At 37.7% G+C, this 15,942-nt stretch overlaps 1 protein-coding gene and 1 pseudogene across 2 annotated transcripts; both read right to left on the bottom strand.

Moving 5' to 3' along the window:
- Positions 1 to 783: 783 nt before the first annotated feature.
- Positions 784 to 5,692, bottom strand: LOC145598812 (uncharacterized). 2 transcript variants are annotated; one of them, XR_014103624.1, is made up of 3 exons: positions 5,550 to 5,692; positions 4,147 to 5,422; positions 784 to 1,333 (listed from the first exon to the last, which is right to left on the bottom strand). XR_014103624.1 is itself a non-coding variant. In XM_081655200.1 (2 exons), the coding sequence occupies exon 2, from the start codon at positions 5,414 to 5,416 to the stop codon at positions 4,256 to 4,258; it is 1,161 nt and encodes a 386-aa protein (XP_081511326.1). In that variant the 5' UTR covers positions 5,417 to 5,422; positions 5,550 to 5,692; the 3' UTR covers positions 4,063 to 4,255. The 2 variants fall into 2 exon arrangements, 1 of the variants encoding a protein (XP_081511326.1); XM_081655200.1 differs by lacking the exon at positions 784 to 1,333 and having other exon boundaries at positions 4,063 to 5,422.
- A 6,923-nt stretch (positions 5,693 to 12,615) lies between these two features.
- LOC145596758 (methanol O-anthraniloyltransferase-like) lies at positions 12,616 to 15,154 on the bottom strand (annotated as a pseudogene).
- Between the last annotated feature and the right edge of the window lie 788 nt (positions 15,155 to 15,942).

The raw sequence follows: 15,942 nt of genomic DNA, 5'->3' as shown, positions 1-15,942 counted from the left end.
GCTTCTTGGATTTGGTCATGAACTCTTGATTAAGCTTAGCATATAATTACGTGTAGTTTTTTTACTCCGTAGCACATATGGCCTTTTCTGCATTTGGTTAGTGATGGCTGCTATTTAAATTATTTTGCTCAAGAATTTCTTTGTGGACGGCTGTGTTGTTTTGTTGTCTTGAATCTTGATAGGCTAATACTCCTAAATTACCGCTTCTCAATTCGAAAAAAGAACCGGGAAAGTGTCGTCTGATGGCCATCTTTGGTCAGTCATACAGCCATTCAGCTATGGTGCTCTGAACTCAAATTCACACACATAAAAGTAATTTTGCCTACCCAAATTAAGTTGTTAGAGTCCATTTCTACGTATATGATAGGTCCTTTGATATTGAGTCACTTTATTCCACTTTACCATACTAATATAAATTATAAAGTAATTTAACCTAATCTTTTTAGTAGTATTTGGGAGCAGAGGGAAGTAGTAAATGATAGTGATAGATTTCCATCATTGGAGAATTTGTCAATTGTGCTACCAACACTAGACTATTCCTTCTTGAAAATCTTAACTACCTACGTTAACATATTCTGGTTTAAAAGTCAGTGTTTACAAATTATTAATCACAGTATTCTTACAAAAATAATAACAGAATTGTCACATCTAGTGCAAAAACAATTCAAACAAATTTTTATCAATAAAGAAAAAGTTGATTCAAATGTTGTGTTCATACTTGAATTACCTCAGTAAGTTTGAAGCAGCCAACCAAATCCTTTCGAGGCCTTGACAGTACGCTCCATTTGGAATCATTAAAGAAAGCGATACATAACTCGTTACAGTTTGACAACTGACCATACAATTCCAATTATTCAAGGTATACTAACTTTAAGAGATCAGCAGCATAACCTAACCCTACATTCCATTGAAGAATTGAACCAATACTATTCATACTCTTCAATACTGAAACGACTAAGTTTATACATAACAGCTCCCAATCTTTCTTTAGTTTGTCTCCAATTTGAGTTTTTGGAGCTATCGAATGAAGGTTTCTGTTTTCCTAACAATGCTCAAAGGAGTGGAAAGAAGAAACAGCAATTTTAAGCAGAAACATGACATCAAAATGTCTGAACAACGATCATCTCCACGACTCCACCTTGGAAGCTCACTTCTTTTTAATCACTTAGATCATGTCAGGTGAAATTTTTATAAATACCTCTATAAGTTTGTGGCATTCAACTGTCATGCGTTGGATGTTAATGCTAATTTGCGACTCCCTTTCCTATCTAGGGGAAACTTGTGTCATGCATGAGAACAGAACCAGGCCTTCTTTTTTGAGACAACACCCACACTTCAGCGAAAAAGAGCATTTGCATTACAGTTTATATTACTTACAGTAAAATTAAGCAAACAAAAAAAAAAAAAAAATAAATAAATAAATAAACAATAAAGGCTTTGCACACACCAAGGAAAATTAACTCAAGTAAGCTTATTTAGATTATGTAATCACTGTATCATATCATTCTATTTTGTTACTTATACCCCCATTACCATGGGAAAATTAAAAACATGGGAGTGGGAGCAGTTTCACTGTCAGATACATTTTTCAGAACAGAACAAAGAGGGTAAGGCTCCAAAAAAATTTGTGCATGATTTCTCAATCCCATTCCCATAAAACCATAATGATTTCCTAGCACTACATTAGCCAAAATGGCATACATAATACTCTGACTCTTCAGCAGTACAGCATATTCAGATTTCGCAGCATAAAAGGAGCCTGAAAAGATGCTAATCCCAGCACGAACATTCAGATTTCAAAATCTAAACATCATATGTGATGAGGACCTAACTACATATAAGAAGTATACACTCTTTAAGTACACAAGATATGCCTTCTCATTTTTTATAGCTCTTCAATACTTGAGTTTTCCAGTACATTGTCGCACTCTTACAAAACCCCCCTTCAGAGTATATTAAATATGAGCCCCTTGGGCATATATCTAACTCCATATATGAGATTATGAGTATATGCTGAAAATGCGCATCTCCATCAAAAACTGCTAGTACCTATCATTCTTTTCTAGCCACATCAATGATCAAACTACCAAACCACAGTGATAATTGATGTTGCAATATCATTAGTCTTTGTTTCTCCAAAACGTAAGATGAGAAGTTTGCTGGTGAGCCAGTTTTGGATTGTAACTACTGTGGTTGTCACTATGTTGCTGACAGTAAACTTGATATAGGAATGTAAAGGCAAAGATCCTTTTGCCGTTTTTCATTGATAAGGAGGGTAAACCCAAATTTCAGCAATATAAGGAAATCTAGAAAGAAGAAAAGCTATGTAGCTGATTTTGTAAATACAATGGACCATATTTAGCAAAAAAAATCAAGAGATAGGACACATGGATTTATTGGCTCTCATCTTGACCCATAAGGAAAAAAGTGAAGAAAATAAGTAGAGCATAACTCAATTCTCAAATCTCCAGAAACCTAATTAAATCCGTCAACTTTAGGCGAGTACATTGGGTTCTAGATTGATCATTATTCAAATCATCACATGTCAATAGCTCCAGCAGTCCAGCCTAAGTTTTAAGGTAACATTTTTTGATAGGGTGGGTTTTCAAATGCACAATGTAGAATACTTGATTAGGAATTACCAAGCCCCTTTCTTATACTTCAGGACATAAGAAGAGAATAAGAAGCCAGAAGCAGGAAAAAAAAAAAAAATTACATAATATCATGTAGCCGTGGGCAATGGCCCCTATAGAAAGGAGGTGGAAGATAGAAATTCAATGAGTACAGCTTTCAAATTCAATGAGTACTGCTTTCAAATTCAACGGACACATTATTCAAGCAGATCTAATAGTTTTCCTTTTGCTTGAGCAACCCAATGGACATACAAGAACACCACATATGGCATGCAAATATTGAATACAGAATTCTTTGGGTACCTTAATCATTCTGAATACACACTGCATGACAGCAAGGATCCAAGTCTTGACATGCCTACCCCGATCCCCCACAATTGGTGGGGAGAGGGGTAGGCTGAATATTTCTTACTCTTGCAAATGCTATTAATAGCACTCTGGCAATGGCTTACCACTTCTTATTCCACATATATCATATTAACAAATGTGGAAAAAATAAACACTGATTTTTACATGGTTCACTAATAAAATTAACAATGTTTGCTATGTCCATAATACTAAAGACAGAGTAGCTAAGTTTTAGTGTTTTACCCCTGCAAGGGGTTTTATACACTACTCCAATTGGTATATAAACTGACTAGGCCTAAAATACACCCAAACCCAGATTCCAATTTACTCACCTTTTCCACACCCCCACTAAAACAACAGATGTGTTACCAAAGACTGTTTCAGAAAATGGCTAAATGGCTTCCTGGCTTGTTGAAGGGGCAAGGATATAATTCATGACCTCTCTGTCGCAACAGTATTGGCAGTAAGATCCTCAACATGTTTGTAGTTTTCATCATTTGCTTTCTTTTTTCAAATAAAGGCTACTGTTAATACGAAAGCTTATCAGCATCCTGATTAACAATTTACTGTCTATATGTACTAGATGTCCTGATCCTTGAGTTCTAATCAAGTATTCAAGTGTTAACTGATGGTCACTGGACAGATATCACCAATAAGCTGATCTGATTGTCTCGATTTAAAAATTCATCACTACTGTGTTCATGATAGTGTCCTCTATCATCTCTGTTTGGTCCCACTAATCATAGAGAAGTTTTCAGTTTCTTGGATTCTAGACCTCAAGACATTTTTATGGATTTTAGACTTCAACATATTGCTCAATGATTCTCAAGTTAAAATATTTGACGCAAAATTGATACCATCAATGAAAGGGAAACTAGACTCAATTACAGGTAGCAAGAATTATCAAACATACAAGTAGTACGTATGTAAGTCCATATGAAACAATAATTGAGCTAGATAAGAAAATGGAAGGAAAACAAATTGATAAGCAACTAAGTATAAAGCAAATGCTTACATGTATACCTATAACCTTTCAGAACCCTCCCACAAGGCCACGACCCACTTAGACGCAGTATTAAATTTCAGTCATGTCCATCAACAGCGGTAACATAGCTAAAAGTTCATTGTGATGCATTGAAAAGGGTACAGTAAATAAATAACTCACATTGATTCAGTGGAAGGAACTCTTTGCTGCTTTCTTTGCAATCATATCATCCTGTCATTCAAATAATTCACGAAGGATCTCCTTTCATGTAAGTCAAAGGTGTCTACAATCAAGTCAATGGATTATGAGATGCACCATCATCAACCGGATCCAATTCCCACCAAGGTCTATCATCATTGTGGAGCAAAGGGTCATGATCTTCTCCAATTGAATCATCAATATCTTCCTCCTCAAGCTGAACATCCTCAATATCACAGGCATTACTCCCATTACAAGCATCTCTTTCCACATCTGGATTATATGACCATTCCAAACTCTTCAAAACATCGCGATCTTTCCACTGGCCTACAACTGAAACTGCCTGCGTTTTAGCCTTACCAACCAAAATATCCCGCCAAGAAAAAGAGGCATCCGCATTTCTCTTCAGCACCCCATCATGATTGTCACCAACAACAACAGTCTTGAGACATCTCTCCTTAGCCTCCTTCAAGACACCCAAAAAATCTGAATCATCAGAGACAATGACCAAGCATTGTATTCGCCTATGATCCATCATATCCACTATGTGACTCCTTAAAGCAACATCAGCTGCTTGTGGTTCATCCGACACCATCTTCACCCAAAAACCAGCACGTTTCAAATCATCCCCTAAACCGTACCCAACCTTGGGAGTCAAAATATCCCGAGCAGCATTCTTATATTTCTCCATCTTCATCGCGTATTTCCCAACCAAATTAACCCTCTTCTTCCCTTTAGCTGACTCTATCTGCTTCAGCCTTTTCTGATGCTCCCTCTCATGAACCTTAAAATGCTCAATTAGCTTCTCATTCATCCTAAACTTCCTCCCACAAACCCGACATACATACGGTTCAACGGACCTGATAACTCCCTTGTTTTCTAAACGATTTAACACCTTCCTCTCATTCCTCAACTCCCTAACTGCAGGAGGAACATAGCTAAATGCATGTTGGTTGGCATAAGCAACCATATATCGAACAATCCCAAAAGATGAAACAGCCCTTTTCAACTTAATCGCAGCATCAAACGGAGAAACTGAATTCGGGGGTTTGTTTTCCAAATCCCAGAAAATCCCTATCTTACTTTGTGGAAGTTTCACTAACGCTGAATTAGATGAATTAACAGATGGGTATTGTTCAAAATGACAAAATCTAGCAAATTTAAGACATGGGTCTAGTAATTTTGTTCTTCCTGCATGCAATTCGTCTAAAATTCCACAAATTTTAAGGAATTTATGAATGCCCATTATCATAATTGCCTGCAAATTAATCACTCGATTTAAATTCACAAACCCAGTGAACAGAAATTCAATATTTCAATCCCTCAAATTGAACTCATTGAAAAATTTGAAATTAAAAGTAGAATAAATATAAATTGTTAAGTACCTTGCATGAATTGAAACCCAAAAACCAGAAGCACGATCTTTGTGGTGTTGGGCAATGAGCAGCCCTGGGAGCTGCGAGGATGCGGTGAAGTAGGATTGTTCTGTCGTTAATTTTTTATGGAACGAGCTACATGCTCCTACTCTTCCTAGTACGCTACTCGTAGTACACATGGAGAAAATACATTGCTAATCTCTAGGATAAATTTGAACGCGAAACATTTATTCCGGGTTAATTTTGGTATTTTGTCATTTAGGGTAGTTTAGGAATTTTTTATGGAAAATCTAACAACGAATCAACCAAAATAAACCTAAGTTTCTAATTTTTCTCCTAAAATACACCAATTTTTAAATCTTTTCAAAATAAACCTAATTTTCTAATTTTTCTCCCATATTTAACCAATTTGACTGGCAACCGGATAATTAAGACAACATTAGCTATGTTGACCTTTTGCTGGTTTGTTACATTACCAAATCAATTGAAGTGCATAGTTCCATTCAACCAACTATGCGCCTGTTCACATTTACTGAACTGAGCTGAACTAAACTGATTGGAGCTGAACTGAACTGAACTAAACTGATTGGAGCTGAACTGAACTGAATAGAGTTAAAATGAATATTTTATGAGAGAAGGAAATTAGGAGCTGAATTGAACTGATTGGAGTTGAACTGAACTGAAATTAAGCTAAAGTGAACAGACCTTATGTCGCAACATCATCAATGCTCAAAACTGAGCCACAACCCCCCCCTCACAATTATTGCTCCCAATTATTATTATTATTATTATTATTATTATTATTATTATTATTATTATTATTTGCCTAATTTGGTACTACTGCAATTGTATTCGGTCGTCAAAGCAATCATTGAAGCGTGGATGATATGTGATCCTAAGTGCCCTCGTATACAAGTACTTGTGTATGTAGTCTTTGTACTCATGTAATAGAAACAATTTTTCTTACTTTAGGAGTTATTTAGTAAAGAGAGGATTATCGGGAGATGCTCATAAATTGATCAGTCAATCAACTTTTTGGTGGTGTTGGTTTTTAATAAAAGACATGAAGAGCTTTGAAATGATAGCTAGATGCCAATTGTTACACAGAGAGGTGTACCCACAAGAGGAAACTACCCCTTGTAACTTCACTACCCATATCCCCGCTCAGAAATCTTCCAGAAATCTTTCTTTCTCTTTTCCCAACCTCTTTTCTGAACCAAGTCGTCAAAATTCGAATAGTCATCTCAAATGTCTTCTCACCTTACCTCCCTCTCTTACCCCCATAACCGGCGTTTTTCAAATCTTAAACCCCTTACCTTTCCTTTTAACTTCACTAAACCAGCCAAACAACCACACCTCCTCCCAAAAAAACAAAAAACCTCTCACTCAAAACCAAAAAAATGGAAAATCGAACCAGAAAATCGCCAAAACCAGCTCCGATGAGAATCCAAACCCGACTCCGGCCGAACCCGGTAATTGTCAAACCAGTCCAAGAAAGGAACATCATCACAAGAACCAAACCAAAATTTACCACCCTAGCCACTATGATAAACCCTCAAACTTTCTTTGCTCAGGGACTTTTGGGCAGTTGGAATGCTCTAACCCCAGGTCTAGTCCGCCAGATGCTTTTAGAGCCGGAAAAGGTAGCTCTAATGTTCCAAAATCTCCAGATGGAGGATCACGTAGATCCCAGAGTTCTGATTCCGGCGCACATCCCTTCCCTGGAGGATGTGAAACTCATGAACGAACCTCTGGGAATTCTGTTGAGGTGGTGGATCAGAGAATTCCAGTCGAGCTACTCGGGGTTGGTGATGCCCTGGGAATTGCAACAACTATCCGACCCGGAACCCGTTCTTCCGCAAGAAAGAAAGGCAATGTCGATTACAAGCGACTGGCTATTGGCCCAGTCCGTGGCAGGAACAAACAACGTCAAGTGGCTTCACCTGGTTCGCGAGGCCACTCAGCTCCAGCTCCAATGTGCTTGGGGGACGGAGAAAGGGACAACCACTCAGATGTCTGGAGTGAAAGTCAAGGTCAACACCCTGCAGAAATACAGCCACTATCTGGGGCGCTACATTACAGTCGACAACGACGCGTCCTACGAGTCCAAGGAGGAGCTAGCAAAATTACCATTCATGAAGCGCGGAATGTCGATCCTCCTGTGGAATGCTAGAGGTATTGCGCGCAGGGGCTTCAAGCGCAACATCCGCCAGCTGCTACAAGACCATAACCCAGAAATTGTGGTGCTCACTGAAACTAAGGTGCACAAATCAGGTGTTGAGGAGATCATTGATAACCTACCCTTCAATTCGTTCGAGGTGGTCGACCCGGTGGGTCTATCTGGGGGGATCCTTATTCTCTGGAACTCTGGAGTGAACAACATCACTGTGGTCTCTAAGGAACCGCGTGTGATTCATGCCGTGGTTCAGGTAAATCACAAAACACCCTTCTTTCTTTCATCTGTTTATGCTAGTAGCCACTTTAAAGCAAGACTAGAAATGTGGAGTGACTTAATAAATTTAAAGGATAACATAAATATGCCATGGGTTGTATGTGGGGACTTTAACGAAATCTGTTTTAGCCATGAGAAATGGGGAGGTAACCCTCACCCCATTAATCAAATGAATGCTTATAAAGAAACCGTGGATAAATGTCATCTTATAGATCTTGGCTTCACGGGTCATAAATTCATGTGGTTTAATAAAAGAAAAAAAAATCCAATTTTTGAGCGCTTGGACAGATTCTGGGCTACAAATTCGTGGATCCAATCCTTTCAAGATGCCGTAGTCCAGAACCTCCCAAGACTCTCCTCGAATCATAATCCAGTTTTGTTGGGCCTGGAAAAACGGGTCAGCATTGCGGGTTCGACTCTGTTCAGATTTGAACCCATGTGGTTGGGTGACCCGAATTTTGATCCGTTTGTAAAGCAAAACTGGACTATGAATAACCTGGTTTTACCGGATAAGCTCTCCAACTTATCTGTAAAAACAGCCCATTGGGCCCGTACTAATTTTGGCTCAGTTGCAATGAAAATAAAATCATTAACAGCCAGAATCAGTGGGACTCAAAGGGCGCTTGAGAATGACCCAACCAATACTTTTCTCCACAATTTGGAATTTTCTTTACAAAATGATTTATACTCATTACATGAGCAGGAAGAAATGTATTGGCTGGCTCGTTCTAGATCGGATTGGCTTCTAAGTGGGGATAGAAACACCAATTTCTTTCACCTATGTGCTACATTCCGGAAAAAAAATAATAGGATTTTCTGCTTAAAAAATGAGGTAGGGGAGTGGATTTACGATCCCTCTGCTATCCATGATCATATTGTGCACCATTTTTCCTCCCTTTTCTCCTCTTCCCCTCCTGTTCTCCCTGACCCCCCAACCTCCTCTCATTCTATTTCTTGTTCTGCCATTCTTTGTCTAGCTGAGGTCAAGGAAGCTGTTTTCTCGGTTGGTGCCCTTAAAGCACCAGGGGAAGATGGCTTTCATGGCCTTTTCTTTCAGCATTTCTGGGAGTTTGTAAAGGATGACTGTCATCATTTCCTCTCCTCTATCTTTGCTAACAAAGTTGTCCCCTCATCCATAAATAAAACAGTTATCTGCCTAATTCCCAAAATTCAAAATCCCACAAAAATCACTAGTTTTCGTCCAATAAGCCTTGTCAATTGCTGCTATAAATTCCTCTCAAAAATCCTAGTGAATAGGATAAGGACCAAGCTCCACTCCTTTATCTCCCCTAACCAGAACAGTTTTTTGCCAGGGAGGGGGACAGACATCAATTACATTGTAGCTTCGGAAATAATCCATTCAATGGAAAAGAAAAAAAAGGGAAGGAAGGGTATGTTTGCTTTGAAAATCGACTTGGAAAAGGCTTATGATAGAATGGAGTGGCCATTCATTCGTCATTGCCTTCTCTATGTTAATTTAGACTTGGATTCGATTGATCTTATCATGAGTTGTGTTTCTTCAACCTCAACCTCCATTCTTATCAATGGAAAGCTTTCTTCCCCTTTCACTCCTTCTAGAGGATTGAGACAAGGGGACCCTCTATCTCCTTACTTGTTTATAATTTGTATGGAATACCTCTCCCATATGATCCATAAACAGTGTGAGTTGAAAGAATGGTCCCCTTTTCGATTTAGGGGAGGAAAAACTCATATTTCCCACCTTCTCTTTGCCGATGATGTACTCCTTTTTGGGCAAACATAAAAAAAAACTCTCCACTCTCTCCTAAACACCCTCAATAAATTCTTTTCTTTGTCGGGTCAAAAGATGAATGATCTCAAAAGCTCCATCTTTTTCTCTCCCAACACTCCTCAAAGCATGATTGATGACTTTGAACAAGAGCTCAATGTAACTTCCTCCCCCGATCTTGGAAAATACTTGGGTTTTCCCCTGTCTATTAAGAAACACTCAAAAAAGAACTTGCAATTCATCATAGACAAGGTGGGAGATAAATTAGCCACCTGGAAATCCAATATGCTGTCAAAAGCAGGAAGAGCAATCCTAATCCAAGCCACCCTTCAATCCATTCCCAGATACTACATGCAAGTACTCTCTTTTCCCCAATCCATTTGCAAAAAGTTGGATTCAATTTGCTCCAATTTCTTCTGGGGGGATCAAATGAAAAGAAAAAAATCACTTGGATCTCTTGGGATAATGTCTGTCATTCAAAAGATGAGGGAGGGTTAGGCTTCACTAAGCATGAGCATATCAATACTATTTCACTAACTAAACAATGCTGGAACCTTTACAATAAAAAGGGTTGGGCAGCCTTGTTACTTAGAGAAAAATATATTGATAATAAGAGATACCCAACACCTTTCAATAAAGGTTCACTTGTTTGGAAAGGTATTGGCAGGCTTTGGAACTTGTTTGAAAAAAGCTTAGTTTGGGACGTGGGCAATGGGAGAGACATTAACATCTGGAATGATAGGTGGCTATTGCATCAGTCCTTAAGACAGATACTTACAAGGCCAATACACTCAACTTGCTTGAACTTAAGCCTTGCTGACTGTCACTCTCTGTCAAAATCAAATCTGGAGTTACTTATCTCTTTCCAAATTACTGATTCTATGTATGAGCAATTCAGCTCTGTGATTCTTAACAACAATTCTGATAATGCTTATTCTTGCTGGAGCTACAAGGGTAAGTTTCTGGCTTCTAAAGCTAGAACTGAGCTCACAACAAACACATCGAAAAGGCTGCCCTTGTTCACTTGGGGGAAATTATGGCATCTCCAAATTCACCCAAAAATAAAAATGTTTCTATGGCAGCTTGCTTGGGATAGAACACCAAACAACCTCAATCTACACAAGAGAATTCCCAACCATCAACCTTTCTGCTCCTTCTGCCCCACCCATGAAGAATCAAACTTCCACCTCTTTCACTCTTGTATACGAGCTAAAGAAATTTGGGATTTGATCCCCTCACCTGCACCTCTACAGTCTGCTGCTCAGTGGCAAGATTGGCTTGATCAAAACCTCAACATCTCCACCCCCTCACACAATGATATCCCTTGGAGTTTCCTTTTCCCTTTTATCCTATGGCATATTTGGCTACGAAGGAATGCTTGGGTTTTTAACAAAAAAAACACATCCAACACACAAACAGTCCACCAGTGCATATGGGCTGCTTCTGAGTGCTATTTCTCAATTGCCAGCTCGGAAAGTCTTAAGCCCTCCCCCCTTGCCTGGTATCCTCCCCCTTTTCCCTCCCTGAAAATCAATTGTGATGCCTCGTTCGTTGAGTCAACTAAACTGGCAGGTATTGGTGCAATCTGCAGAAACCATTTGGGTGACTGGATTGAAGGAATCACTTGGAAAAGTTACTGTCCCAACAGCTATAATGTTGAGCTAAATGCCATATACTAGAGCTTAATTTGGGTTAGAGATAGAGGATGGGAAAGAGTGAACATTTGATCAGATTCAAAAAGAGCAGTTGAGGAGATTAATAGTAACCAGACTCTTGAAAACTCATCTGTTTTGATTACAAATTGCAGGGCCCTTGTAAGGGAGCTCCACCCTCTGGAATTGCACTTTGAAGGACGGGAAGCAAACTCAGTAGCTGATAGCTTGGCGAAGGATGCGAGGATCAACCTGGAGACAATGAACCAAACCTGCTTTTTGTATAATCCACCTCCAGCTTGTAGGGTAGCTTTTGACAGAGAGCATAGCTCTGAACTTGTAAACCAAGACTTTAATTTTGCTGGTGATGTCCCAGCTTTGAATGATGGTGTTGTAACATTCCCTAACTTAATTAATTAATTGATCCTCGTCTTTTATTCAAAAAAAAAAGACATGAAGAGCATTTTGGAAATAAGTTATTCGTTAATTTGTAAAAGGCTAAAAGTTGATCAGCAACTGCACTAAAATTTAACTTGATTCTTATTATATATCTTTCGAAATAAAAATTAAAAATATTATAAGACTAAGGTGATGATCACTAATGGGAACTTTGTTACCCTAAGCTTGCTTCCCAAAGCTGTCTAGTACATATAATTATATAATTGAATGAACTTGATTAAGATTTACTTCTTTGCTCAGGTGTTTGAATTGTAAACCTACTTTTGTCAATTATATTACAATTTTAGCACGTTACGACCATTAAAGAAGACATGTGATTATGTGAGGGTTCACTTCTCCTTTAAAATACTCGTACAAAGTTTTTTGCAAGTAAGACCCAAAAATATGGTTAAGACTCAAGAGCTCAAGTCAAGAGTTTATCCTAGCTTCATTGTGCCCTTTGTACAGTTGTACTATGATTTTTTTCCCAGATTATATTGGTGGTTGTTTTTTTTATTTCTCGTGAAGTTATATTCTTTGCTCATGTATTGGATGAATTGTAAACCTGTTTTTGTCAATTTTATTACAATTTCAACAATTGACTTCCGTTACATTACATACCAATCAACAAAATAAAAATGAAGTACTAGTTTATTTAATTTTTACCAACATAACAAGTGCAATACTATAGATATTGATCAATCGAGTTCAAAGCAGGAAATGAGCTTATAGATAGATAAGCCTTATTAGTTGTAGTCCATCTAATTAAGTAACTCTTTTTCATACTCAAAGCTTGGATTTTGTAGAAATTGGCTGCGAAACATCTTCAACAATGTTACTCAGCTCATTACGAAACCTTAACAAAACCTCCTTTGGTAATCACATAACAACATTTATAACATCTTCTCCTTTATTGTTCTTAAACCTTGTAACACTGCTAACTGATGATGAACTTCCCAAAACTCCTGAATATGATGGACTTCCCCACCCGAAATCCACAAATCCAAGCCCTACGCAGGTTACATTCGTCGCCATCCAACACAATTGCTCCTTGATTTTTGGCCTATCGTGGATGACAACTGGCTTAGTCATTGATCCCACGTACTCTTCATCATTCGCACCTTCTCTTGCTACCTTCACTTTTTGTAAGGCATATGCCAATGAATTCTCGGGCATCAAGTTCTTAGCTTTTGTGGTCGTGGAAGGGGTAACTATTGAGTTGCCATAGTATCCGGAAGGAAAAACAATGTTTTTATTTCCTCGTATGCTAACAACCATTGAAAATTGAACTGTCTCCTCAGGATCAGGTACTAGAGCTAACACGCGACAACTCCATACATGCACAAGCACATATTAGCTCGAATGTAGAGCAAGATCGTCTAAGATGAGAAGGGAGATGATTGCAAATTGCTTCAATTTCTTTCGGGCCAAAGAAGAAGCCTTCTTTAACTATGTTGTTTCCATCCTCTTTTACTAGCATGCAGTTACTTTTTTCTCCCACCTATTTAAGTATTAATCAAGATTCAAGAGATGAGCATTCATGATTGTGTGACTAACAAAAGTACATAAGGCATTTGTAATAACCTCAAAATGATTATTAAATTGTTCGTTTACCTTTTCATATTCATAAGGTGTAGGCGTATCTTTTGAAGAATACCTAGCACATATAAGCTCCCTTTGCCATGTTGGCATGATGGAAGGTTCATGTACACCTCTTGAGAGTTCAACCATTGCTTGAAGAAATTGCATGAATCCTTGCATATCACACATCATATGGTTGAATCGTATTGCTAATATATGACCGCCACACATCAACCGAGTTACCTAAATTTCTAACATCGATCTATCAATGTTTATTACTCCTTAACTATGGAGATTTGGAGACAAATACTTTTAAATTAAAATATATTTATCAAGCTACTTTTCTTGCGATACGCTAAATATGAAAGTAATAATTTTCTTTTTTATTTTTTATTTTTTTTATTTTTTTATCATTGACAAGTACTTCAACTGTGCCTATTTTTTTTTAACTAATTTGACCTTTTACAGGCTTCGAGATGTGTGTTAAAACGTATGTGTCTCCATTTGTATAAGCGTAGAAATTAAAAAAAAAGTGATATTAATATAATACGAAGTATATAATTAGACGAATTCAACAAGATCACATGACTATATTATCACTTATGGATTATTGAAAATTTACAGTCAAAGTTATTGGAAGTTGACAAAAACATAATAGTATAAAGTAGTTTAAGTACCTTTCAATTTTTTTATCGTTGACATCTTAATGGTCAATTTATTATCTTATTTATCATGCTATGCGCTAGAGGAAAAGGGAATGCAAGCAACCATAGCATATATTAACTCACATTTATTTATTTATTTATTTTTTTAATGATCACAAATTCACAACATATTCATATATCACATACACATCAACTCTGTATTTAATAACTCTTGATAGGGGTTTTTTTTTAATATATATATTTTATTTTTACTAAATGAACAACAGCTAGCCTTAATTTTGCATGGTCCAATTTCCTAATTGAACATAAATAGTTTAATTTTAGTATTTCCTCTGCTCCTTATTGTTTGCACCATTTGACCCAAAAAGCTCTCACAAAAAATAGGCCCATGGTGCAAACAAAAAGGAACTGAGGGGTCGGAATACAACTTTTACGTACGTACCTGCATTAGTAATAAAGGGCAACCTATGATCCTAGTTAAGCCAGGAATGTCAAAAAGAAGCTCTTCCAACAAAGGACATGGTGGAAGAATTTGAGTCTCAATATCCTTAAGAGTAACTTCTGCATCTGCTTCAATAAATAAGACTCCTTCACCGTTGCATTCAACAACCAACTTTCGGTTTTGGCTTGCTTCCCTTAATCTACCGGCGAAAGGGTACGGTAGTAGTAGTCAAGTGTCTTGGCTAGAGCCTCTTTCATAACTTTTGCTGGATCGTTTTGCCCTTCAAGCGAATATCGCCTCCCTTCGAAAGACATGATCAAATTTACATGTACTCGAATACCTGGTTGATCATCTAAGCCATATAGTTCGGGCCTGCTCTCTTACGTTGAAATTCAGTTCAGTTCAGTTCAGCTCAGTTCAGTTCAGCTCCTAATTTCCTTCTCTTATAAAATATTCATTTCAGTTCAATTCAGTTAGTTTAGTTCAGTTCAATTCAGCTCAGCTCAGTTCAGTTCAGTTTAGTTTAGTTTAGCTGAATTCAGTCAATGAGAACAGGCCATTCTAATAATTCATGTTTCATGGGTTTTTTTGGTACCACAAACATTGGTTCTTGCCTAATTACTTTGATCCCTGCCATTTGATCAAATTAATTGTAGTATATACGAAGTATGTAGTAACTAAGGTCCACAACAAGAAATAGGATGAACAACTAAGAAGTAACTAAGCGCGCGCAACTCACAAAGTTGCGCTGGGTGCGTTTTGCCTTATACAAAAACACGTTTTTAAAACTTCCATAACTTTTTATTGCAAAATTGGATTGAGGCGTGTGAGATATCATTGGAAATTTCTAAATGTCTACTTTCCAATTCTGTTTGAATTAGGTTATAATCTGTTATGGATCAAAAGATATGGGCGTTGGAGTGAAAGGGTATAGGTTTTAGGGCCCGGTTTAGTATTTTGATCATAACTTCTTCGTTTTAGCTCAGAATTGGGCTTATAAAATACCGTTGGAAATCTCTTTGAAAGAGCTATCCATTTGTATAGTCCATTCACGGAAATTTGATGGTTGGTTTATCTGTTTGGCTCGGCTTTCAACAATGTAAGATCCGATGGATCCAATCATTGCATTTGCCGCATTTGGGTCCGTTGTTAATCAAGTTTAAACATGTATGAGCACGTTTTAGGCCTAATTAGTAATCAAACAAGGATCTAAGATAACTTGGTCTCAAATATGAGTTTTAACTTACTTCATAATGCATTTCGTAGTCCATAAGCACTTCAATTTTGATCTAGCATGAAGAACGAGTTTTTGTAACATCATCTCACTTCCTTTCGGGACAAGAGGCCAAAAGTAGGTGTCTACAGGTGGGTTGTTAATTGCTGTGTTTCTAGGTTGATGAGGGTGGAGGAGGGCCGGTTTGGGTT

This window comes from Chenopodium album, chromosome 20 (genome assembly GCF_948465745.1).
Source record: "Chenopodium album chromosome 20, dcCheAlbu1.1, whole genome shotgun sequence".
Classification (NCBI taxonomy): domain Eukaryota; kingdom Viridiplantae; phylum Streptophyta; class Magnoliopsida; order Caryophyllales; family Amaranthaceae; genus Chenopodium; species Chenopodium album.
The sequence above is the reverse complement of the archived record's forward strand: the minus strand, read 5'-3'. Positions and strand labels throughout refer to the sequence as shown.